This window comes from Entelurus aequoreus, linkage group LG24 (assembly GCF_033978785.1).
Source record: "Entelurus aequoreus isolate RoL-2023_Sb linkage group LG24, RoL_Eaeq_v1.1, whole genome shotgun sequence".
Taxonomy (NCBI): domain Eukaryota; kingdom Metazoa; phylum Chordata; class Actinopteri; order Syngnathiformes; family Syngnathidae; genus Entelurus; species Entelurus aequoreus.
Window position 1 is genome coordinate 3,760,530 of NC_084754.1, and position 25,277 is coordinate 3,785,806.

At 39.1% G+C, this 25,277-nt stretch overlaps 1 protein-coding gene across 2 annotated transcripts in view; it reads left to right on the plus strand.

Moving 5' to 3' along the window:
• The window catches only part of znf423 (zinc finger protein 423), a 406,985-nt gene that overhangs the window by 47,301 nt on the left and 334,407 nt on the right, over window positions 1–25,277 (plus strand). For both annotated transcript variants that reach the window (XM_062036135.1, XM_062036134.1), the window contains exon 2: window positions 10,535–10,597. In XM_062036135.1, coding sequence (XP_061892119.1) covers window positions 10,535–10,597 — 63 coding nt within the window. The remainder of the gene's footprint in view (window positions 1–10,534; window positions 10,598–25,277) is intronic.

The window sequence follows — 25,277 nt, forward strand, 5'->3', positions numbered from 1 at the left end:
AATCAATTTAGAACCATATAAAACTGCCGTATTTTTCGGACTATAAGGCGCACTTAAAATCCTTTGATTTTCTCAAAAATCGACAGTGCACCTGATGTATGGCATAATTCTGGTTGTGCTTACTTACCTCGAAGCTATTTTATTTGGTACTTGGTGTAATGATAAGTGTGACCAGTAGATGGTGGTGTAAACTGCAAGATGACGCCAGCAAACAACACCAACACTTTAAATGTTCCATTGAGAATATAGAACATTACACACGGCGCTCAAAAATCTGTCAAAATGTTTTTAGTACGACTTCGGTAAGCTATGCAGCCGCACCGTTTGATGGATTGTCGGCGCATTAAACATACGAGTATTATTATGATGCGTGTATAAGGACAGCAAAATGGCACCTATTAGCAGACATATTATCTGCCGGTTTGTTTTGCAATATTATACAAAACCAACTTTTCTTACCTTCTGGTACCTGCTGATCTGTATTTGGGATCTGCATAAGTACTGAAAATTGGAGCGCGTCCGCCATTGTAGTCCGTGACGACACCGTAGTCGATAAGCTTCTTCTTTTTCTCTACTTTCGTATGTGGCATTCATCTTCCACTGTTGCCATTTCTAATATCAAGTAGCGTAAAGTTCTTACTTATACCTGTCAAAGTGCTAAAAACTGTAGTGGGTTTACATTATTCACCCACGGTACTTCTTATTAGAGGGTTCCGGTCGGACGGTTTTTCACTGGACGCATTTTCGGTGTTAATGTCTCGCTAGTGAGCCACGGATGAAGAGATGCTGCTCCATTATTGATTGAAGTAAAGTCTGAATGTCATTAAAACAGTTAGCTCCATCTTTTGACACTTCTTCCACTCCCGTCCTTGCACGCTACACCGCTACAACAAAGATGACGGGGAGAAGACGTTGTCGAAGTTGAGCCACGTATATAAGACCGCACACAAAACAACGCATCCTTAAGAGAGGCTCTGAAAGCTACTTGAAGATGGTCTGTAAAACAATCTATGCAACATTTTGACCAAAGAACCACCATTACATGTTATGTAGGCCACAAGATAGTGGTTTACATTTAGAAAATAATAATAATATGACCCCTTTAATGTGCCTTTTAATCCGGTGCGCCTTTTGTATGAAAATAGACCTGAATAGACCCGCTCATCGGCAGTGCGCCTTTTAATCCGGTGCGCCCTATGTTCCGAAAAATACGGTAAATCGAATAGATTTGGCAGTAGCAGTTATTTACACCTCGGTGGCAAAATGGTAGACTTTGAGCACAGGATATTCCACAAATCATTGAACACAGGGGCTAAGCTTTGACAAGGCCCGGCTCTGTTTTCATTCCAGAAGGGAACCCTTCAATGATTTATAACTTCTTGTTTTGATTGTTTTGTGAGAATGGCTTGTGGCCAACAAGGAGCTAACGCGGATAAAGAGCGAGGAATATGAAATGTATACACAGTTGGATGGGTGGTGGTCAAGGGAGAAAAGGCAGATCAGAGGTGAGAAATGAAGAATCATGTGTCGGGGAGGGGGTGCACAGGAAAGCCCATTGTGTGGTGGCTTCAGCCATTTCCTGTTTGTGTGCCAGCTGTACTTCCCTCCTTCCTGTTGTACCCAGGAAGTCCTTGTCACATTCTGAGTGTGTTTATTGGCTCTCAAGACATTGTCATCCCGAAATTCCATTGTCTGTTGTCTATTTCAGAGCAATTTCATTCATTTTTAACCAGGTAAAACTCATTGAGAATAATATCTCTTTTATAAGAGCGACCTGGCCTAGAGGGCTTGGCCATGGTTCACCCTTTGGTGCAGTTTGGTCAGAAGAAAACTGTAATTAGTAGGGAAGTAACGGTATCAAAATCTCACGGTACGATATTATCACGTTATTAAGTTCATGGTAGGATATTATTATGGTGTATGTAAAAAAAAAAAGTAATTAAAATGCCATAGTGTGTAAAATTAAGTGCCAGGAATGTTTAGGACAAACACTTCTGCAATTGAACACAAATATAATGCTAAAATGTTCTGAATGTCCCGATCCAGGTTTTTGCACTTCCGATCCGATACCGATACTGGCCGATACTGGCCGAGCATGTATTCAAGTTTAAAGTTATTTAGCCTACTTAGTTGTCAGATTCATGTTGAAAAGGGTTTTAGTACTCTTGATAACAACTAGCCAGCTGAATTAGGTGAGTTTGAATAATACACAATGGAGATGTTGACGTGCGGAGTTTCAAACCATCTTCATTTTCTAGCAGAGAACTTTTCAAATGATGCTACATATTAGCAGTAATGCTACTTTTTATAGCAACGCTTTTGCCCCACACTTGACAAATTACGGTTGTCTGTTTCGACATATTGGGCAAGAAAGCATTTAGGTTTTCAGCAGCGAAGGCTTGGAATAACCTACAATCGAATATTAAACTTCAAACCCTTGTTACGTTGAATGAGTTTAAAGCTTCTGTGAAAGGACTGCAGTCTACCTTGTCTGTATGCACATGTGTTATGTGAGCAAGTTTTAATGTCGTAAATGTGATGTTTTATGTATTTGTTTACTGTTTTTAATGTAACCTTGCTGCTGCCCTCTTGGCCAGGTCTCCCTTGGAAAAGAGATCTTTGATCTCAATGGGATTTTACCTGGTTAAATAAAGGCTAATAATATTCCCACTTGAAGCCAAACCACCGCCAGACGATGGACCCCCTGCTGTTTTTCTTGGGAATTCATTAATTCTTCCTTCAGTATTACCGCTCACACGGCTACGCTAGCATCACAGCTAACGTTAGCCATGCTGCTACCTCTCTGCTGTGAGAGTGCCAGAGGTGGGACCAAGTCATTGCTTTGCAAGTCACAAGTAAGTCTCAAGTCTTTGCCCTCAAGTCTCGAGTCAAGTCCCGAGTCAAGACAGGCAAGTCCCGAGTCAAGTCCAAAGTCAAGACTAGAAAGTCTCAAGTCAAGTCCCAAGTCCTGCATTTTGAGTTTCGAGTCCTTTCAAGTCCTTTTAACCACAGACTAATATTTTTACACAGATTGTGTATGCTTTTAAAATGCTGTATTTATTTATTAAAACAAGTGCATTTGAAATTGCAGGGGAAAAAAATAGTGCTGACATTGCAATTCATAATAGCACTATTAACCAGTCATTTTAATAGTTTAAATTTTTTTAAACATTTAATTCATTCCTTTACAGAATAAACACATTTGCAAAAACAAACATTAACATACTATTGGTTGTATTTTATGAAAACAATATAACCACAGAGTTGAGAAGGAGCAAAGATCTTCAATATTTGTATGTGAAAATCACAAAGAAATCTTCCGGGGGAGGATGACCCCCCTACAGGGATTTGGTTTACAAACTTTCAGCCCCACCTAAAACAAAATTCACCAGCCGCCACTGATTATGATGCATTCTCATTTTAGGCAAAGTATAAGACAATAATTTCTTAACAGTATAATTGTAACCAGGAATAAGTCTTCAAGTAACAATATTCAAATACTAACATTGTTGAGTAAGACAGAATTTGGTTTTATTCTGAATCCAGTGAAACAGATTGGTGGTTTTAGCTGATATAAAGACTTTCAGGTGTTTATATATATTTTTAAGTATTTGGCAGACGCTTTTATCGAAAGCGACATACATAAAAAATACATATATAACAATGACTGTAAACATTATCATTTAAGGGAAGAATGTAATAGAAAATATCAATACAAAGTGTCAAGACAGAATAAACTCTCTGCTGCTGCAGCAACAGAGTTACCGTCTATAGCAGTGTTTTTCAACCACTGTGCCGCGGCACACTAGTGTGCCGTGAGATACAGTCTGGTGTGCCGTGGGAGATTATGTAATTTCACCTATTTGGGGTAAAAATATTTTTTAATTATAAATAATTATAGTCTGCAAATAATGCTGTCTAGGGCTCGGCACCGTAACAATGTTATACTCTTCAATATCAGTAGGTGGCAGCAGGTAGATAATTGCTTTGTAGATGTCGGAACATGGTTTGTCGTGATCACAATATGCAGATGACAGTGCGAGGCAGCATGCAGGTGAAAAGGTATCTAATGCTAAAACCAAAAATAAACAAAAGGTGAGTGCCCCTAAAAAAGGCATTGAAGCTTAGGGAACAAAACTAAAACTGAACTGGCTACAAAGTAAACAAAAACAGAATGCTGGACGACAGCAAAGACATACAGCGTGTTGAGCAAAGATGTTGTCCACAAAGTACATCCGAACATGACATGACAATCAACAATGTCCCCACAAAAGAAGGATAGCAACAACTTAAATATTCTTGATTGCTAAACCAAAGCAGATGCGGGGAATAGCGCTCAAGGAAGACATGAAACTGCTACAGGAAAATACCAACAAAACAAGAAAAGTCACCAAAATTGGAGCGCAAGACAAGAACTAAAACACTACACACAGAAAAACGCCAAAAAAGTGGTGACAGCACTTTAAGTCAAGAGCTATATTGATGCATGGTTGGTTATGGTTTAAAGTCATACCCAACAATTGCGACAACGACTTTATACTGTCAATATCGGCTGCTGAGTTTCATTTTTTAATGATTTCTGCTGGTGGTGTGCCTCCAGATTTTTTCAATGAAAAAAATGTGCCTTGGCTCAAAAAAGGTTGAAAAACACTGGTCTATAGGTCCCTAAGATATATAGATATCTAATGTATTCATACATTGTTTATGTAGGATATACGCATGTATATATAACCTAATCATATTGTTTCTTCAATTTAAAGATTGCTGACCGTTTTTTCCCCCTTTCTCTGGGATTATATTCCCAGTTTTGATCTCGGACGTCTGGTCACTTATCGCGTATAAGAATATTATATTACTGTTAAGCAAACTATGAATAATAAAAACGCCAAAACATGTGTCCGTTATCATAGCTACACGTATGACAAAAAAACCGCGTGAAAATTGTGAAAACACGCGGTTTAAATTCGCTGACAGTTCGATGCTCCTGCCAAATGAATTGCACTGAGTGGAGCAGATCACCACTCCAAGATGGCGGCCCCGCGTCTCGTCTGCGCCAGTAGGCAGTAGCGCTCAATGCTGCGTACCCTTATAAAATGTATATGGTTATGACGTTAGCAGTGATTTTACAGCTTCACTGATTTAACTACACAGCAAATAAAAGTCATGTTACTTAGCCAATAAACGTTAGCTTACATTCAAAACTTACCCTTCTTTGTGCAACTTCAAATGTCGAACGAAGTTGGAAGTTGTTGCGTCTCCGCCTGTAATATTCGAACTGCATGATTTGCATACGGCAATTCGTTTTTTGTTGACCAAGTCGTAGTTTTTATACCCGAACGAAACCAACTTTGGCATAATTGTTTCTCACTGCCGCATTGTTTGACAACTCTTGTTCGGTGGTTGTCCTGCAATTGGATTGGATGAGAGCTGTGTGATGAAAACAACGTAGATCTAATTTGATTGGCTGTTGTACTGACAGCGCACCAGCTGACAAGCAGCACACACGCTTATAGACACAGACGTATAAAATGAAAGATACGGAGCGCTCCCAAATAACTTTTTAAGGTTTGGGTTTTGGGGAAAGTAGCAAGTCATGTCAAGTCAAAAGGCTCAAGTCCAAGTGAAGTCACAAGTCATTGATGTTAAAGTCTAAGTCGAGTTGCAAGTCTCTTTACATTTTGTCAAGTCGAGTCTAAAGTCATCAAATTCATGACTCGAGTCTGACTCGAGTCCAAGTCATGTGACTCGAGTCCACACCTCTGGAGAGTGCGTATACGTATGTGACGTATGACGTGACAGTATGCGACGTGTGTAAGAAGGTGCGCTTGCTGTCTGTGAGAAGCAGACACAAGAAGGAGTGGGAAGAGCCCGTCGTGTAAGGCCAGCAGCTAAAAGCAACTGCGTGAGAACGTAAACTCGAATATCACGATATAGTCATTTTCTATATCGCACAGAGACAGCTGACATTTTTACCGGTAACTTTTAATTCACATGGCCGTCTTTAACGGTTAGGACACAGACCTGTGGATGTGTTGAAGGTGTGCTGGAAAATGCGGAACGGAAATTAGGGAGCAGCAGAACAGTGGAATGTATTATTTAAATCGGTGCGTTGGAAAACACGGACCGGAATTCTTTAAAAAACTGGATCAGAATCGGTCGGCATTTTCCCATGCCTTGCCGATACGCATTTTTTGGCAAAAATCGGCGGCCGATCCGATCCAAATATCGGATCGGGACATCCCTAAATCATACTACAATTTTTAGGTGCAAATAATTGTGCAAGGACATCCACTGTTTCAAGCAAAAACTACAGTTAAGTGTCTTTAAAATGACAATGTAGACATTCAATGTAAAACAATAATGTTTACTATAGTGTCTCTCAACTTTTACTTTCTTAGAAGCAGTTTCCTCCACAGTGTACATGTTAACTAACAATTTAACTTTAAATACCTTGCAAACTGATGTTTGGTGTTTGATGTTTGGTTCGCTGGCTTCAAATATCTTTTCTGCCTTCCGCGCAGCTGGATGGTCTCCAGAGCGAGAAACAGTGGGAAAATGGATGGATGGATTGAGGATTCAGTGTTTCCCATAAACTGCCAAGATACCTGTGGCGGTGGGGGCGTGGCTATGGGTGTGGTCACCATGACATCATCGAGTAATTTGCGTAATTTACTACAATGATATGATTTTCTCTAAAAAGGCTCAAAAAATTTATACTTACTAATTAATAATAACAGTTTTGTTTTAAACGTCCATCCATCCATCCATCCATCCATCCATCCATCCATCCATCCATTTTACAATATAATTACAACACTTTATGTACATATTTATATACAGATTTTAACAATGAGTTATTCACTGAAATATATTTATTAATTGTGGTTCTTACAAAAAATATATCTTATAAAATATAAAAGCTAAAATGTCTCTTAAAGCTCTGCCCCTTTAATTAGTGCATACTAAATAATTAAACTTTAGCCTACTACTACAACCATATTATTTACCAGCAACATAAAGTGAAACAGAGGCAGAGGTGTCCTGCCACAGTCAGTAACAAATAAACAGAAAACAGTAGTGGTCAAATACAAATAAGGCAACAAGAGAAGTATCCTACACTTCTCTTTTGTAAAGTAAATCTGAACAGCCTATATGGGCATCTAGATCAACTATATGATTTGCCTGAGAAGCTGGACAGGACAAAAAATAAAATAAAAAATAAAATAAATTATTTTTTATTTTAATTTTATTTGTGGCAGACGTAATTCTTTCGTGGCGGGCCGCCACAAATAAATGAATGTTTGGGAAACACTGGGATTTATCTAATTGCATTTCAATTTACTCCTTTTTTTGGTGATTTCCCGATGTCACCGGCTGCCTCTGTGTTGCCTTGGACATGCTCGAGATGAAAGTGGTGCGCTTTGCTTTGCGGAACGTGGACTTTCTTACCTCCGCCAAAGAGGTTATGTTTTTGCCAGGGTTTGCTTGTATGTTTGTTAGCAAACTTAACTCAAAGTGTAATGGATAGATTTTGATCATTTTTTTCAAGAAATGTCCCAAAAAAAAGCAATTCCTTCCATCTACGACAAACACACTTAACTCCCTGCTTACGCCATTCCTGCGCAGAGGATTCTGGGAGATTTAGTTTCTTTACAGACTGCACCAGAAAAAAACTACACAACAAGTTTTTGTTTGATACCGTCACACGTCACGGCATTATCGTGAAGACTTTAAAACCACGATACCACAGTATCTACAAACCGTTTCACCCCTACTAATCAAACTGATTAGGTCTAAATGACCATGATCCTTGTGAGATAACAACGCAGGCTCAATCCGTCTAACTGGTCTTTAACTGGAACATAACGGTGACATAGCTATGGAAGTTAAACAGATGAAACAACATGTCTTTTTCTATCTAACATGTATGCAGTTAGCATGAAGTCATGTCGTCGTCTTCTCACTGCCTGTTAAATAATAAATGACTCGGTGACGTATCCGCAAAATGCACTCTGCTATTGTCTGGTGTACTGTAACCAAGTTGAGTGTACAGGTAATTTGTACTGCTTCATGGTGTATTTCGTGGTACAGTAGTACCTCAATTTACGAGCGCTATTCATTCCGCGACCGAGTTCGTAACTCCAAAAATTTGCATTTAAAATCCGCACAACCCATTGAAATACACAGAAATAAATTCAAACCAAGCTTGGCCCCACAAAAACTTCAATTTTATCATTCCTTTTAAAAAGAAAAAATAACTTTTAGGAAATAAAAACTTTTAAAAAAATCAATACAATAGAATGTACATCAAACAACTACAGAAGTTGTATGTAATGTAATAAAATTGTGGCGCATTTACTTGGGGACTAGACTAATGCGGTGTCTTCTTTGGGTTGGTTCTTTGTGTCTCTCGTGAGATCTGGCAGCACTGTCTCGGTTGTGTAAACAATAGGAACTAGGAAGTTGTTTATGTTGCTCTCAGAACTCTTTGAGTGACGGGCCAGGGTGGTCAGAGTTGAAAGCAACAGATGTCTGCATAAGATTGAGTGAGCAATACTAGTGCTCGCTCGTCCCGTTTGTAGAGTCAGTAACAAACCAAAATACGTCGAGCAGACCATTTGGCAGCTTCTTTATATTTTCATAGATTAATGTTCGCTGTGTGGATGTTGTTTTGGCGCGGAAGCTGAATTTCTTCTTCGGAGTGGTACACTAGGACATGTTTTTAATGGTTTGTTTTACTCATTCTGTGGGTGTTGTCTTTGGCACTCACTTTCTTAGTTCCAGGGATTGAAGGGCAGGATTTTGTCTATCTCTGGTTGTGGGCTGTTTATTTGATAGGGACATTGTACAACACATATATCGCACAGACCAGATGTGACTATCGTATAAGTTATTTTCATCTAATGTCCCTGGGCAAAGGTAAACAATTTGAAATCCATTTGGTGATTGAACTCCAAATAATTACAGATGAAATTGAAAATACAGCTGTGAGCAATTACTACTTCATCCGGCACCAGAAATGCTCGTAACTCAAATCATGCTCGCAAATTTAAAGAACAACAAAAACCTTTGCTTCTCAAATTAGTCGTACGTTTAGGTGCTTGTACGTTGAGGTACTCTTTTACTCACGTCAATATCCACCATACCTACTTCTGTTTATATTCTTGCACTCACGAGTAATCTAATACTTTTACGTACACTACCGTTCAAAAGTTTGGGGTCACCCAAACAATTTTGTGGAATAGCCTTCATTTCTAAGAACAAGAATAGACTGTTGAGTTTCAGATGAAAGTTCTCTTTTTCTGGCCATTTTGAGCGTTTAATTGACCCCACAAATGTGATGCTCCAGAAACTCAATCTGCTCAAAGGAAGGTCAGTTTTGTAGCTTCTGTAACGAGCTAAACTGTTTTCAGATGTGTGAACATGATTGCACAAGGGTTTTCTAATCATCAATTAGCCTTCTGAGCCAATGAGCAAACACATTGTACCATTAGAACACTGGAGTGATAGTTGCTGGAAATGGGCCTCTATACACCTATGTAGATATTGCACCAAAAAGCAGACATTTGCAGCTAGAATAGTCATTTACCACATTAGCAATGTATAGAGTGTATTTCTTTAAAGTTAAGACTAGTTTCAAGTTATCTTCATTGAAAAGTACAGTGCTTTTCCTTCAAAAATAAGGACATTTCAATGTGACCCCAAACTTTTGAACGGTAGTGTACGTTACACCACCGTCATGGATGCGTTGGATGTAACATGGAGCATTACTTTTGATGTGGCTGTATGTCAACACGACAGCAAGTTGTCACTTTTTACTCTCGAAAGCGACAACCAGCACCGACTTAAGTGAACTTGATATTATTTAGAAAGAGGCAAAATCACACAGCATGATAAGCTGACAAACACAGCTGAGCTAGAATGCTGCTCTGAGCGCGCTCTTGCTGATGTCACATGTCACTTGGCAAAAGGCACCGCCTTTTAAAGGCACACACACACACACCAACTCACACTCTGCTCTCATGAAACGTCTCTCAACTGCATATGACAGATACTTAAAGTTTTGTTTTTTTAAGTAAAGCAATAATTACTTTCTATTAATAAATTACATTTATTCATGAGAAATCCCGTTAGTAATTCAATTACTTTTTTGGTAAAGTAACGAGTAACTATAATTAGTTAGTTTTTAAAAGTAATTTTCAGAACAATGTTCACTGCTGACTAATAAAACAAGAAATCATTGACACATTTTTTTTTTGTGATATATTTTTTTTACTCCCTTTGAAATTCCCCTGTGAGAAGGAAATGGAGAAGATGCAAGTAAAAAAATCAACTAATTTAGAGGAAAGTGAATTAAGCACCATGTTGAATCTATGAGCTAATAAGAGTTTTAGAATGAGATAAGCCCTATTGGCGGATTCATTATTTTCCCACCAAACCTGAGAATGCGGCCAGTGGCTTTTATTTCAAACCCAGAACACACTGTTTTACATTCATGTTTATCCACCTAACCTCTAACTCATTTCCCTCACAGCGGTAGAAGAAGGGGAAGCTTCAGAGTGTGGCCAGACCTGGGATGAATCAACTGTCCAGACAGGTTAGTGTATACAAACACACACACCATCAACTGCACACAGGAGACTCAAGTGTAGATACATCTCACACAAACGACCTGCATGTCATTTGTAATTTCACTTCCATATGGTTTATCCAGGCTTGCACCATGGGATAAGTTGAGGGATGCCATGACTATAACGGGGATTATGATGGAGGGAAAAGCATACTGTCTAGAGAAACAAGGAGATTTGGAAGAAGGACTAGTGAGATGTGGAAAGAGAGTCAACTCGTTGGTCTCAGGAGGAAGACTGAATGGAAAGAGAGATGACAAAGGGGAAGTGGAGAGCAAGATTTGTGTGCTCTTCCTCCGCTCTTTGTTGCCCGGTGATATCCTGGGAGGAAGTTGGAGGAACGGTTGACTTGTTGTTGTCTTTTATGTTATACTGGATTTAGCTTTTCCTAAATATGTTCAACCGGCTTTCCCCACTGCACACGTAGAGTCAACTATGAACTTGAACTAAACACCATAATGAGTTACATGATGATAAACAAAATAAAAAGGCTGGTACACGAATAAAGTGAAGACGTACCGTATTTTTCGGACTATAAGGCGCACTTAAAACATACTTGCCAACCTTGAGACCTCCAATATCGGGCGGGGGGCGTGGTTGGGGGCGTGGTTATTTACAGCTAGAATTCACCAACTCGAGTATTTTATATATATTTCATATATGTATATACAGTGGGGCAAAAAAGTATTTAGTCAGCCACCCATTGATTGTCAATGGGTGGCTGACTAAATACTTTTTTGCCCCACTGTATATATATATATATATATATATATATATATATATATATATATATATATATATATATATATATATATATATATATATATATATATATATATATATATATATATATATATATATATATATATATATATATATATATATATATATATATATATATATATATATATATATATATATATATATATATATATATATATATATATATATATATATAATATATATATATATATATATATTATATATATATATATATATATTATATATATATATATATATATATATATATATTATATATATATATATATATATATATATATATATATATATATATAATATATATATATATATATATATATATATATATATTATATATATATATATATATATATATATATATATATATATATATAATATATATATATATATATATATATATATATATATATATATAATATATATATATATATATATATATATATATAATATATATATATATATATATATATATATATATTTATTTACATATATATATATATATATATATTTATTTACATAGAAAAAAAAAAATACTTGAATTTCAGTGTTCCATTGGCTATCCATTAGATGGCAGTATTGTCCTGTTTAACTTCTCCGTTCATGATGAGTATATCATTTCGGCCGCCATGTCTGTAATTTCCTCGTTCTTCTGCTTCGTCTCCTTGTTTTGTGTGCGCAGTTGTGCACTCTATAAAAGCCCTAGATGTTATGACGTCTTTGGGCAGGCAAGCTGTTTATATTGTGGGAAAGCGGACGTGAGCACAGGCTGTCCCCACTCAGTGTCAGGTCCGCATTGAGCTGGAGGGGGCGTGGCCTCCAGCTCCGGCTGAATACCAGGAGTTTGTCGGGAGAAAATCTCTGCCAGGAGGTTGTCGGGAGAGGCGCTGAATACCGGGATTCTCCCGCTAAAAACGGGAGGGTTGGCAAGTATGACTTAAAATCCTTTCATTTTCTCAAAACTCGACAGTGCGCCTTATAAGCCGGTGCGCCTAATGTACGGAATGATTTTGGTTGTGCTTACGGACCTCGAAGCTGTTTTATTTGGTATATGGTGAAATGATAAGTGTGACCAGTAGATGGCAGTCATACCTAAGAGATACGTGTAGACTGCAATATGACCCAAGTAAATAACACCAAAATTGTGTATGTTCCATTGAGAATAAAAAACATTACACTGAGCGCTCAAAAATCTATCAAAATGTTTTAAAACGTCTTTGGTAAGCTATGAAGCCGCACCACTTGATGGATTGTACTGTGCTTCAACATACGAGTATTATTATGGTTTGTGTATAAGGTAAGACATATTATCTGGCGTTTTGTTTCGCAATATTATGCAAAAGCAACTTTTCTTATCTTCTGGTACCTGCTGATCTGTATTTGGGATCTGCATAAGTCCAGAAAATTTGCGCTCGTCCGCCTTTGTAGTCCATACCGACTAAGGCTGCAACAACTAATCGATTAAAATCTATTATAAAAATAGTTGGCGATTAATTTAGTCATCGATTCGTTGGATCTATGCTATGCGCATGCGCAGAGGCAACTTTTTTTTATTTTATTTTTTTTATAAACCTTTATTTATAAACTGCAACATTTACAAACAGCTGAGAAACAATAATCAAAATAAGTATGGTGCCAGTATGCTGTTTTTTTTTCTCCAATAAAATACTGGAAAGGATAGAAATGTAGTTTGTCTCTTTTATCCGATTATTAATCGATTGATCGAAGTAATAATCGACAGATTAATCGATTATCAAATTAGTTGTTAGTTGCAGCCCTAGTGCCGACACCGTGGTCGATAAGCTTCTTCTTTTTCTCTATCTTCTTGTTATGGGACATTCATCCCCCGCTATTGCCATTTCTAATATAAAGTAGTGTAAAGTTCTTACTTATATCTGTCAGTAAACTCGCCATGAAAGCGCTAAAACATACCGGTGTAGTGAGTTTACATTATTCACCCGAGGAAATGTAGTTATTAGAGAGTGGGACGGTTTTTCACGGGACACATTTCCGGCGTTGTCGTTGGACTATTGAGCCACGGATGAGGAGATGCTGCTCCGTTATTGATTGAAGTAAAGTCTGAATGTCATTAAAACAGTTAGCTCCATCTTTTGACACTTCTTCCACTCCCGTCCTTGCACGCTACACCGCTACAACAAAGATGACGGGGAGAAGACGCCCACAAAACGGCGCATCCTGAAGCGACTTGAAGATGGTCTGTAAAACATCATCTATGCAACATTTTGACCAAAGAACCACCGTTACATGTTATGTAGACCACAAGGAAGTGTTTCACATTTAGAAAAAAATCATAATATGACCTCTTTAATGCGCCTTTTGTATGAAAAAACACCGCTCATCGGCAGTGTGCCTTATAATCCGGTGCGCCCTATGCTCCAGAAAAGACGGTACACAATATTAGGTGTACTGTACTCGACATAATCAGCTGTTTTTTGTGTGAAGGACTACTTTTATGATACAAGACCAAGGCTAAACACAGATTCCAAAAATATTGCAAGTTAGAAGATACTTGCCTCTCTTATGTTGTAGTTTGTGCTTAGGAAAGGTTTAAATCCCCAATTTCCCCACACATGGGAAAAGAAACTACCGTAGGTGTTTGCCAGCTGTGGCTACTATTTACAGCCTATCAGAGAACAGTTAAAAGACTTCCTCTGACTGCATCCCAGCAGGGAAATAAGATACTGCTGAATGTGGTAAATATGGAGTTAACGCTCTCCCAGCTTCTTCTCGTGCCCTGTCTCCTGCTCTGCTCCTCTGGGGATGCACGCATAGGAAAGTATCACCCTTGAGGGTGGGGAGGGGGGTGGTCTATGACGTGATGAAGCCGCACATCCTTGTGCACAAACCCCTCCCTCTCCCTCACTTAGACCCGAACTAACTCTCCTCCGGGGGCAGCTATACGGTGGTGTGTGTGTGTGTTTGTGTGTGTGTGTGTGTGTTTCAGGGGGTGCTGACTGAGGTCCTGGGTGGCTCACAAGAACTGCTGTGTGTGTCAGTTCCTGCAGGAAGCCGGAGTCCCGTGACACACACATGCAGACACACACACATAAACACACCTCTGTGCTATCTCAAAAACAACATACTGTCCCATTTTCCCTTATTCAGCCGCTCTCCGGGTTTAGATGATCTTTTCTATCACTTGTTGTTCAATGGACGCTTTCCTCTTCTTGTCACTGGCATTCTTTTTCCTTTTGGAACTCATTTTCATGGACATAAGAGAGTTATGAGTCTCAGTAAAACATGGAGTATTAATATTATTATTATTATTATGCACCGACTAAGCGAACCAAGGAGAGAGAAAAAAGACAGATTGAAGAAATCCACAACACCGCCCCATCCTGCTATTAAATTTACAAGCTTCCCCTCGTCTCCCCACTCCCTCTTTCTCCCTTGCTTTCCCTGGAAAATGTGTGTTGAGTTTGGAAAGACCCACGGGAGGGAAGGCAGAGGGAGGTGGGAGAGTGACTCGAAAGGGAATTACATCAAGTCAGTCTTTTCTCCCCCCCTAACTCCTACATTTCCCTCTTTCCTCTGTTCCTTTGCCATTTCCTCTTCTTCTTCCTCCTCCTCCTTTCTGGCCTTCCTGTCCCATGGTGGACCAATCTAAGGCTTAAGGTGCTCCTTTCCTTCATTGTGTCCTTTCTCCCATTCAACTTGGCTCCTCATCCTTCGTGTTGCCTCGCTTTACAGAGTCGGGAACGTTAGACGTTGTCATTCATCCTTGTTCAGGTTTTGCCTGTCGCAGACAGTCACCACACACTTAATAATTCTCTTGGAGAACACTGATGCTAAAGAGTCACATGTGGAAACAGCCAATGAGTCAGAGTGGAAAAGGTTTGTCAGCTCTGAGAGACTTTCAGTCACAGCTTGAGTACAGTGTGTGTACAAATTAGTGTTGGGCATAGCTTGAATTTGGACGATTCCGGCTCGGACTCTGGTCCTAAACAATTCTTGATTCCGATTATTTTAAGAGGCATGGTCAAAAATTGACTATGGATTTCTCACAGGCTATGAGTGCGATGAAGGCAAGGACAAGTGACGAGAGCTAGTAGATACAGTGAATATACAAAACCTAAAACCAGTGAAGTTGGCACGTTGTGTAATTCGTAAAAAAAAACAGAATACAATGATTTGCAAATCCTTTTCAACTTATATTCAATTGAATAGACTGCAAAGACAAGATATTTAATGTCGGAACTGAGAAACGTGTTTTTTTGTGTGCAAATAATCAATAACGTAGAATTTAATGGCAGCAACACAAGTTGGCACAGGGGCATTCTTACCACTGTGTTACATGGCCTTTCCTTTTAACAACACTCAGTAAACGTTTGGGAACTGAGGAAACCAATTTTTGAAGCTTTTCAGATGCAGTGTTTCCCATAAACTGCCAAGGTACCTGTGGTGGTGGGGGCGTGGCTATGGGCGTGGTCACCATGACATCATCGAGTATTTGCATAATTTACTACAATGATTTGATTTTCTCTAAAAAGGCTCAAAAAATGTATACTTACTAATTAATAATAACAGTTTTGTTTTAAATGTCCATCCATCCATCCATCCATTTTACAATATAATTACAACACTTTATGTACATATTTATATACAGATTTGAACAATAAGTTATTCACTGAAGTATATTTATTAATTGTGGTTCTTACAAAAAATATATCTTATAAAATATAAAAGCTAAAATGTCTCAAAGCTCTGCCCCTTTAATTAGTGCATACTAAATAATTTAACTTTAGCCTACTACTACAAGCATATTATTTACCAGCAACATAAAGTGAAACAGAGGCAGAGGTGTCCTGCCACAGTCAGTAACAAATAAACAGAAAACAGTAGTGGTGGTAGATAGATGCAGAGCTTCATCAACCAAACATCTGATCCACTGAACAAAGAGCTCCAAAAATCTTGAACTTTAGACTGCCATCAGTTTTACTCCCTACACTTAACCATGTGTTTCCTACTGCCTGCAGACTTTGCACCCTTTGTTATATACACATGTTGTGTTTCTAATATAAATACATTTAATAAAGTCAAATACAAATCAGGCAACAAGAGAAGTATCCTACACTTTACACTTCTCTTTTGTAAAGTAAATCTGAACAGCCGATATGGGCATCTACATCAACTATATGATTTGCCTGAGAAGCTGGAGAGGACAAAAAAAATATATATTTTTATTTTTATTTTTTTTAAATTTAATTTTTTATTTATTTTTATTTGTGGAGGACGTAATTCTTTCGTGGCGGGCCGCCACAAATAAATGAATGTGTGGGAAACCCTGAGATGGAATTCCTTCCCATTCTTGCTTGATAAACAGCTTAAGTTTTTTTAAATTGAATTTAAGTATTTATTTCAAACCTGCACAATACAACAACACACAGGCAGAGACATTTAGGCAAGGCTTGAAAAGGGGTTGGATGAAGCAGATGCTTATAATATCCCAACCCCTCTCACTCATTCCACATTTAACATAAACAATATAACACAAGAACACTACTATACAAACAAAAACAAGAAAAGCTCCTGTACACTAACAATACAATAGTACCACTGTTACTATGAGACAAGACAAGAAGACACTTAGCATTGTCCTGCTGAAATAAGCAGGGGCGTCCGTGAAAAATACGTTACTTGGATGGCAACATATGTTGCTCCAAAACCTGTATGTACTTTTCAGCATTAATGGTGCCTTCACAGATGTGTAAGTTACCCATGCCTTGGGCACTAATACACCCCCATACCATCACACATGCTGGCTTTTCAACTTGAGTAAAGTATATTATTAACTATACTTTATTTATTTATTCATGGTGATTGCTATTGACAGTGTACCAGTACCAACACAATATTTAAACTACTTACTTATTTTCTTTTATTGCATAACATTTTTGGACCAAAACAAAGTAAATAGTACACCATAAGCATAAACTACTATCTATTACTAAATCGAAACCCTTTGGTTTTTGCCCTCAAAGTCCTCCTTTGTCCTGGCCCTCATTCCCTAAGTTTATAAACATGAACAAAAAAATAAGATTTGGGAAAATATGCACTAAATTGACCTTAGTGTGTGAATGCGAGTGTGAATGTTGTCTATCTGTGTTGGCCCTGCGATGAGGTAGCGACTCACCTTCTGTCTGAATTCAGATGGGATAGGCTCCAGCACCCTCGCAACCCCGAGAGGGGACAAGCGGTAGAAAATGGATGGATGGAAAAATATCGATCTAACCACTCTAGTAGTTACCATATACTGATACTACCCTTGGTATCAACACTACCAATTTATGGTTTGATCCGTTTTTTCTTTACGCCTTTGCCTGACCGTGGTTGCTGAATAGCAACAGAGGAGCCCAGCTATTGTTATATTATCCTCAATTACCTTGCATGCTTCTGCTTGCTCTCACTACGGGTGTATTACGTTTTGCCTCATCCTGCAGTCCTGCAGTAATAGTGATGCTTGTAAGAAATGTAGTTTGTTCGCCGCAATGGAGAGTATCGACTTACAGGAGCGGCTCCATACGGTGTATCAATATAAGCAATTAGCTGCTTAGTTGCCTCTGTTGAAACTGTTTCTTCCGGTCTGCGGACAGAGCATGGAAAATAAGAATGTGGACGTTTCTGAGAGAAACCAAATGTAAGACTGTGTTCCCATCAATTACTGATGCTCGATGCCTAACCCTAGAACAAATTGTTTGGGAATCTGCACAAACTGCAGATCAACCAATGTCTTCTAAGGGATTGTACACAACCTTGTTAGCACCCACTGTATTTGTCATTATCATCTAAAACAGGGGTCGGCAATCAACGGCTTAAGCATTCTTGTTGTGGCATTTTTTTCAAAACAGTTCCATAATTTACAAATGAGGTTGTGAATGTGAAACCTGACTGGTGGTTGAATGAGTGCGATTAAGGCAAAGAAATGTGGAGAGAGCTTGTGTGTTTTTGTGTGTGTGTGTGTGTGTGTGATGTCTGCACAAGAGCCACACCAGCTTTTTGAGTGTGTGACCCCCTTAATAAGATAACCATGAATAAATCCCAATAAAGAAAATAGAGAGGTTCCCTAAATGCTTAATATGTGTCGAGAAAGACTTTTTCAAAACAAGCACTAAAGTAGTAATATACAGTACAGGCCAAAAGTTTGGACACACCTTCTAATTCAGTGTTTTTCAACCACTGTGCCGCGGCACACTAGTGTACCGTGAGATGCTGTCTGGTGTGCTGTGGGAGATTATGGAATTTCACCTAATTAGGTTAAAAATATTTTTTGCAAACCAGTAATTATAATCCGCAAATGTGCCACGTGTCTGTGCTGTCTAGAGATCGGCAGAGTAACTGTGTAATACTCTTCCATATCAGTAGGTGGCAGCAGGTAGCTAATTGCTTTGTAGACGTCGGGAACATGATTTGTCGTGATCACAATATGCAGACCACAGCGGGAGGCAGTGTGCAGGTGAAAAGGTGTCTTATGCTTCAACCAAAAATAAACAAAAGGTGAGTGCCGCTAAGAAAAGGCATTGAAGCTTAGGGAAGGCTATGCAAAACGAAGCTAAAACTGAACTGGCTGCAAAGTAAACAAAAACAGAATGCTGGACAACAGCAAAGACTTACAGCGTGTGGAGCACAAAGTGCATTCGTACATGACATGACAATTAACGACAAAATAGGAGCGCAAGACAACAACTAAAACACACAGGAAAACACCATAAAACTCCAAATAAGTCAGGGCGTGATGTGACAGGTGGTGACAGTACACCTATTTTGAGACAAGAGCTATAGTGATGCATGCTTAGTTATGCTTTGAATTTATATCCAACAATTGCGAGAATGACTTTTTATTGTCAATATCGGCTGCTGAATTTAATTTTTTAATGTTTTCTGCTGGTGTGCCTTGAGATTTTTTTAATGAAAAATTGTGCCTTGGCTCAGAAAAGGTTGAAAAACACTGCTCTAATTCATTGCGTTTTTCTTTATTTCCATGACTATTTACATTGTAGAATGTCACTGAAGGCATCAAAACTATGAATGAACACATGTGGAGTTATGTACTTAACAAAAAAAGGTGAAATAACTGAAACATGTTTTATATTCTAGTTTCTTCAAAATAGCCACCCTTTGCTCTGACTGCTGCTTTGCACGCTTTTGGCATTCTCTCCATGAGCTTCAAGAGGTAGTCACCTGAAATGGTTTGTACTTCACAGGTGTGCTTGAAGCTCATGGAGAGAATGCCTAGAGTGTGCAAAGCAGTAATCGGAGCAGAGGGTGGCTATTTTGAAGAAACTAGAATATAAAACATGTTTTCAGTTATTTCACCTTTGTTTGTTAAGTACATAACTCCACATGTGTTCATTTATAGTTTTGATGCCTTCAGTAAAATGGTAAATGGGTTATACTTGTAAAGCTCTTTTCTACCTTCAAGGTACTCAAAGCGCTTTAACACTATTCACCCATTCACACACACTTTCACACACCCATTCACACACTGATGGCGGGAGCTGCCATGCAAGGCGCTAACCACGACCCATCAGGAGCAAGGGTGAAGTGTCTTGCTCAAGGACACAAAGGACGTGACTAGGTTGGTCGAAGCTGGGGATCAAACCAGGAACACTCAGGTTGCTGGCACGGCCGCTCTCCCCGCCACGCCGTCCCAGTGACAATCTACAATGCAAATAGTCATGAAAATACTGTATTTTCCGCACTATAAGGCGCACCGGATTATAAGGCGCACCCTCAATGAATGGCCTATTTTAAAACTTTGTTCATATATAAGGCGCACCGCATTATAAGGCGCATAGAATAGACGCTACAGTAGAGGCTGTGGTTACGTTATGCATCCCGTACAGTGTTTCCCATAAACTGCCAAGATACCTGTGGCGGTGGGGGCGTGGCTATGGGCGTGGTCACCATGACATCATCGAGTAATTTGCATAATTTACTACAATGATATGATTTTCTCTAAAAAGGCTCAAAAAATGTATACTTACTAATTAATAACGGTTTTGTTTTAAACGTCCATCCATCCATCCATTTTACAATATAATTACAACACTTTATGTACATATTTATATACAGATTTGAACAATAACTTGTTCACTGAAATATATTTATGAATTGTGGTTCTTACAAAAAATATATCTTATAAAAATATAAAAGCTAAAATGTCTCTTAAAGCTCTGCCCCTTTAATTAGTGCATACTAAATAATTTAACTTTAGCCTACTACTACAACCATATTATTTACCAGCAACATAAAGTGAAACAGAGGCAGATGTGTCCTGCCACAGTCAGTAACAAATAAACCGAAAACAGTAGTGGTGGTAGATAGACACAAAGCTTCATCAAACATCTGATCCACTGAACATAGAGCTCCAAAAATCTTGATCCTACACTTCTCTTTTGTAAAGTAAATCTGAACAGCCGATGAAGCTGGACAGGACAAAAAAATTAAAACATTTTTTTTTTTGTGGTGGCCTTAATTCTTTCGTGGCGGGCCGCCACAAATAAATGAATGTGTGGGAAACACTTCCGTAGTTGCGAGACCTGTTGTGACTCAATATTGGTCCATATATAAGGCGCACCGGATTATAAGGCGCACTGTCAGCTTTTGAGAAAATTGGAGGTTTTTAGGTGCGCCTTATAGTACGGAAAATACGGTAAAGAAAACACATTGAATGGGGAGAAGGTGTGTCCAAACTTTTGGCCTCTACTGTATTTTAAAGGGGGTCTTTTTTTAAACCTGTGATTAATCACGATTAAATGTGATTAATCTGATTAAATGAATTAATATTTTTGGCAACAGTAATACAAAGATCTTTATATCATTAATTTTATTTATTTATTTGTTCAAATGATACGATGAATGTGGAATAAAACAGGACAGTTGCATCCGGTCACTTTGTCTCCTTTTTTTGGGGGAAGGTTGCTGACCCCTGATGTAATCAAAGCAGCCAGATCTCGTGAATGTGCGGAGGATGGCGAAGATGTGTTTGTGAGTAATAACGAGACAGTAATGAAACAAATATCAAATCCGAGATCGAGACAGAGCGTGCGTTCACATGGGGATTGGTGGAGGGAGCAGCGCCAATATTGCTGAGGTAAGGCAAAGGCAATGGATGAGTTACAGTAAGAGTAAATAAAGATTAAAGGTCCTAATAACGCTGCATCCTGCTGCTTTGTGATGCCTTCAAAAAAACAGGACATTGGCCTTTCTCGGTTTCTCTTTCGTCCTCACTCGTCTTTTCCTCTTCCTCCATCCCTCTCCCGCCGTGTCTCTCTTGAGGTCCATAATGTAGTTTTAATTTCCCCGAGGCTATACCACAGGAAAACAGTTCCTGCGTGTGTGTGTGTGTGTGTGTTGTGTGTCAACGATTATTGCCTGCTCGCGACAATGCACAGGCTTTTCGTCTGTATTGCAGCATTTAAGCCTTTTGTTTGAGGCAGTTTGTAATCTGTCGATATGTGTGCGTGCGCCAATGTTCAAATAGGTGAGCAGCTGTTAACTCGCCTGCCAGTAGGCTTTTTTTTTATGATCCTGGTGTTTGTGTGTGTGTACTGTATATACAGTGTGTCCTTGTGTGTCTATTTTTTACTTACTTCCATGACGCCAGCGCCTCTTTCATCATCTTGTTTCCCGACTTGGCTGTTGGGTGCCGCAGCTCTCCCTCGCTGCGGCATTTCCCACGAGCCTAGAAGCGTGTGTGTGTGTGTGTGTTTGTGTGTGGTTTTTTTTGTGTGTGTTTGAACACAGCTCTGCAGTCTGCACCCCAGTAGCTTTCCTCTTGGTGGGGTGCTTGTATTGAAAAAAAAAAACAGACAAACATTGCTGAGGGAAACAAGGATGCAGAGAGGTATAGGTGTGGAGGGATGGTTTCTTAATATAGCCGTCTAACATACACCCATGCTTCCCGCGCACAACAAACACACACGTTTACCCTCGCACTAACAAACAGAGCACAGCGGTGAGAGAGCGAGGGGCCTGTGTTGTTGTGTCCAGCTGCACCTGTTCAGCTCGTCTGTGTCAGTGTGCATTTAAGTGCACTCGGGGTGGTCAAATGTTGCATGTGGACACATCTGCACATGTCAAGCTCCTCCAGATGATGACAAACATCTTCAGTCAATGTATATTAGTAAGTAAACAATTTGTGTCAGCGTTTGGATGTCACCACTAACTCCACTAACTCCACTCTACTAACCACGTTAAACCCAGATTCCGAACTAACAAAGGTCTTAACTCATTCTCTTTCTATGCCACATCAATGTGGAATGCGCTCCCAACAGGTATAAAAGAAAGGGCATCTCTATCCTCCTTCAAAACCGCAATAAAAGTTCACCTCCAGGCAGCTACAACCCTCAACTAATACACTCCCCGGATTGCTAATAATCAAATGTAAACAATCAAATGCAGATACTTTTTCTTTTTCTTATGCCTTCTGATCTCTCTCTCTCTCTCTATGTCCACTACTTGATGTCCATATCCCCCCCCCCACCCCCCGCCCCCCTCCACACCCCTGATTGTAAATAATGTAAATAATTCAATGTGATTATCTTGTGTGATGACTTTATTATGATGATAGTATATATGATAGTATATATCTGTATCATGAATCAATTTAAGTGGACCCCGACTTAAACAAGTTGAAAAACTTATTCGGGTGTTACCATTTAGTGGTCAATTGTACGGAATATGTACTTCACTGTGCAACCTACTAATAAAAGTCTCAATCAATCAATCAATCAAAACAGCGGTTGCTGTTGGTGTGGCCTCAGGATGCCGAGACGGTAGGCTAAGTGCAGAGAATAATTTAAAAAAAAATTAGGATTACCGTATTTTTCGGACCATAGGGCGCACTGCCGATGAGCGGGTCTATTCAGGTCTATTTTCATACAAAAAGCACACTGGATTATAAGGCGCATTAAAGGGGTCATATTATGATTTTTTTCTAAATGTAAAACACTTCCTTGTGGTCTACATCAGTGGTCCCCAACCACCGGACCGATTGGTACCGGGCCGCACAAGAAATAAAAAAAAATATTAAAAAAAATACAATTTTTTTTAATTAAATCAACATAAAAAACACAATATATACATTATATATCAATATAGATCAATACAGTCTGCAGGTATACATTCCGTAAGCACACCTGATTGTATTTCTTTACGAAAAAAAAATAAAAAATTTGACCGGCCCGCAGCTACAAAAAGGTTGGGGACCACTGGTCTACATAACATGTAATGGTGGTTCTTTGGTCAAAATGTTGCATAGATGATCATCTTCAAGTCGCTTTCTGACAGTCACTTCAGGATGCGCCGTTTTGTGGGCGGTCTTATTTACGTGGCTCACCTTCGACAGCGTCTTCTCCCCGTCATCTTTGTTGTAGCGGTGTAGCGTGCAAGGACGGGAGTGGAAGAAGTGTCAAAAGATGGAGCTAACTGTTTTAATGACATTCAGACTTTACTTCAATCAATAACAGAGCAGTTTATTTATATAAGCTAGTAAGGTAAAGTTTTGTACCTGACAAGTTTCGGCTACCTTGCTTCTGCAGCCTTCATCAGAGGTGTCACGTGATGGTAGCGTGACGTCGTCTGTGACGTGTTATATGGATTGTTCCATCCCACCTGATGAAGGCTGCAGAAGCAAGGTAGCCGAAACTTGTCAGGTACAAAACTTTACCTTACTAGCTTATATAAATCAACCATTTATGAATACACATCAGTAGGCTAAATGAACCTCTTCAACAATAACAGAGCAGCATCTTCTCATCCGTGGCTCACTAGTGCAACAACGCAGGAAATGTGTCCCGTGAAAAAACATCTGAACGAAACCCTCTAATAACTAAAGTTCCGTGGGTGAATAATGTAAACTCACTACAGTTTTTAGCGCTTTGATAGCTGGTCTACTGACATAAGTAAGAACTTTACACTACTTTATATTAGAAATGGCAACAGCGGAAGATGAATGCCACTTAAGAAGGTAGAGAAAAAGAAAAAAGCTTATGACTACGGCGTCGAGGGACTACAGGGGCGGACGGGCGCAAGTTTTCAGGACTTATGCAGATCCTAAATAGAGATCAGCAAGTACTAGAAGGTAAGAATAGTTGGTTTTGCATAATATTGCGAAAAAAAACACCAGATAATGTCTGCTAATGGGTGCCATTTTGCGGTCCTTATACACACACACCATAGTAATACTCGTATGTTTAATGCGCCGACAATCCATCAAGCGATGCGGCTTCATAGCTTACCAAAGTCGTACTAAAAACATTTTGAAAGTTTTTTGAGCGCCGTGTGAAATGTTCTATATTCTCAATGAAACATTAATAATTTTGGTGTTGTTTACTGGCGTCATCTTGCAGTTTACACATATCTCTTATGTATCAATCAATCAATGTTTATTTATATAGCCCTAAATCCCAAGTGTCTCAAAGGGCTGTACAAGCCACAACGACATCCTCGGTACAGAGCCCACATACGGGCAAGGAAAACTCACCCCAGTGGGACGTCAATGTGAATGAGTATGACTGCCATCTACTGGTCACTGGTCACACTTATCATCGAGAGGATGCCAAGAGTGTGCAAAGCAGTAATCGGAGCAAATTTTGAAGAAACTAGAACAATGGTTCTTAACCTGGGTTCGATCGAACCCTAGGGGTTCGGTGAGTCGGCCTCAGGGGTTCCACGGAGCCTCCGCCGCTGAAGTCAAGACACACCCAACTCATCGTGTAAATACAAACTTCTCCCTATCGGCGTATTATGGATACCCCCAAACCATTTTCCCTCTAATTTTCCATCTGATTTGCAGGTGTGTAATTTGTTGTGAGTTCATGCACGGTTCGGTACCTCCAACAAGGTTAA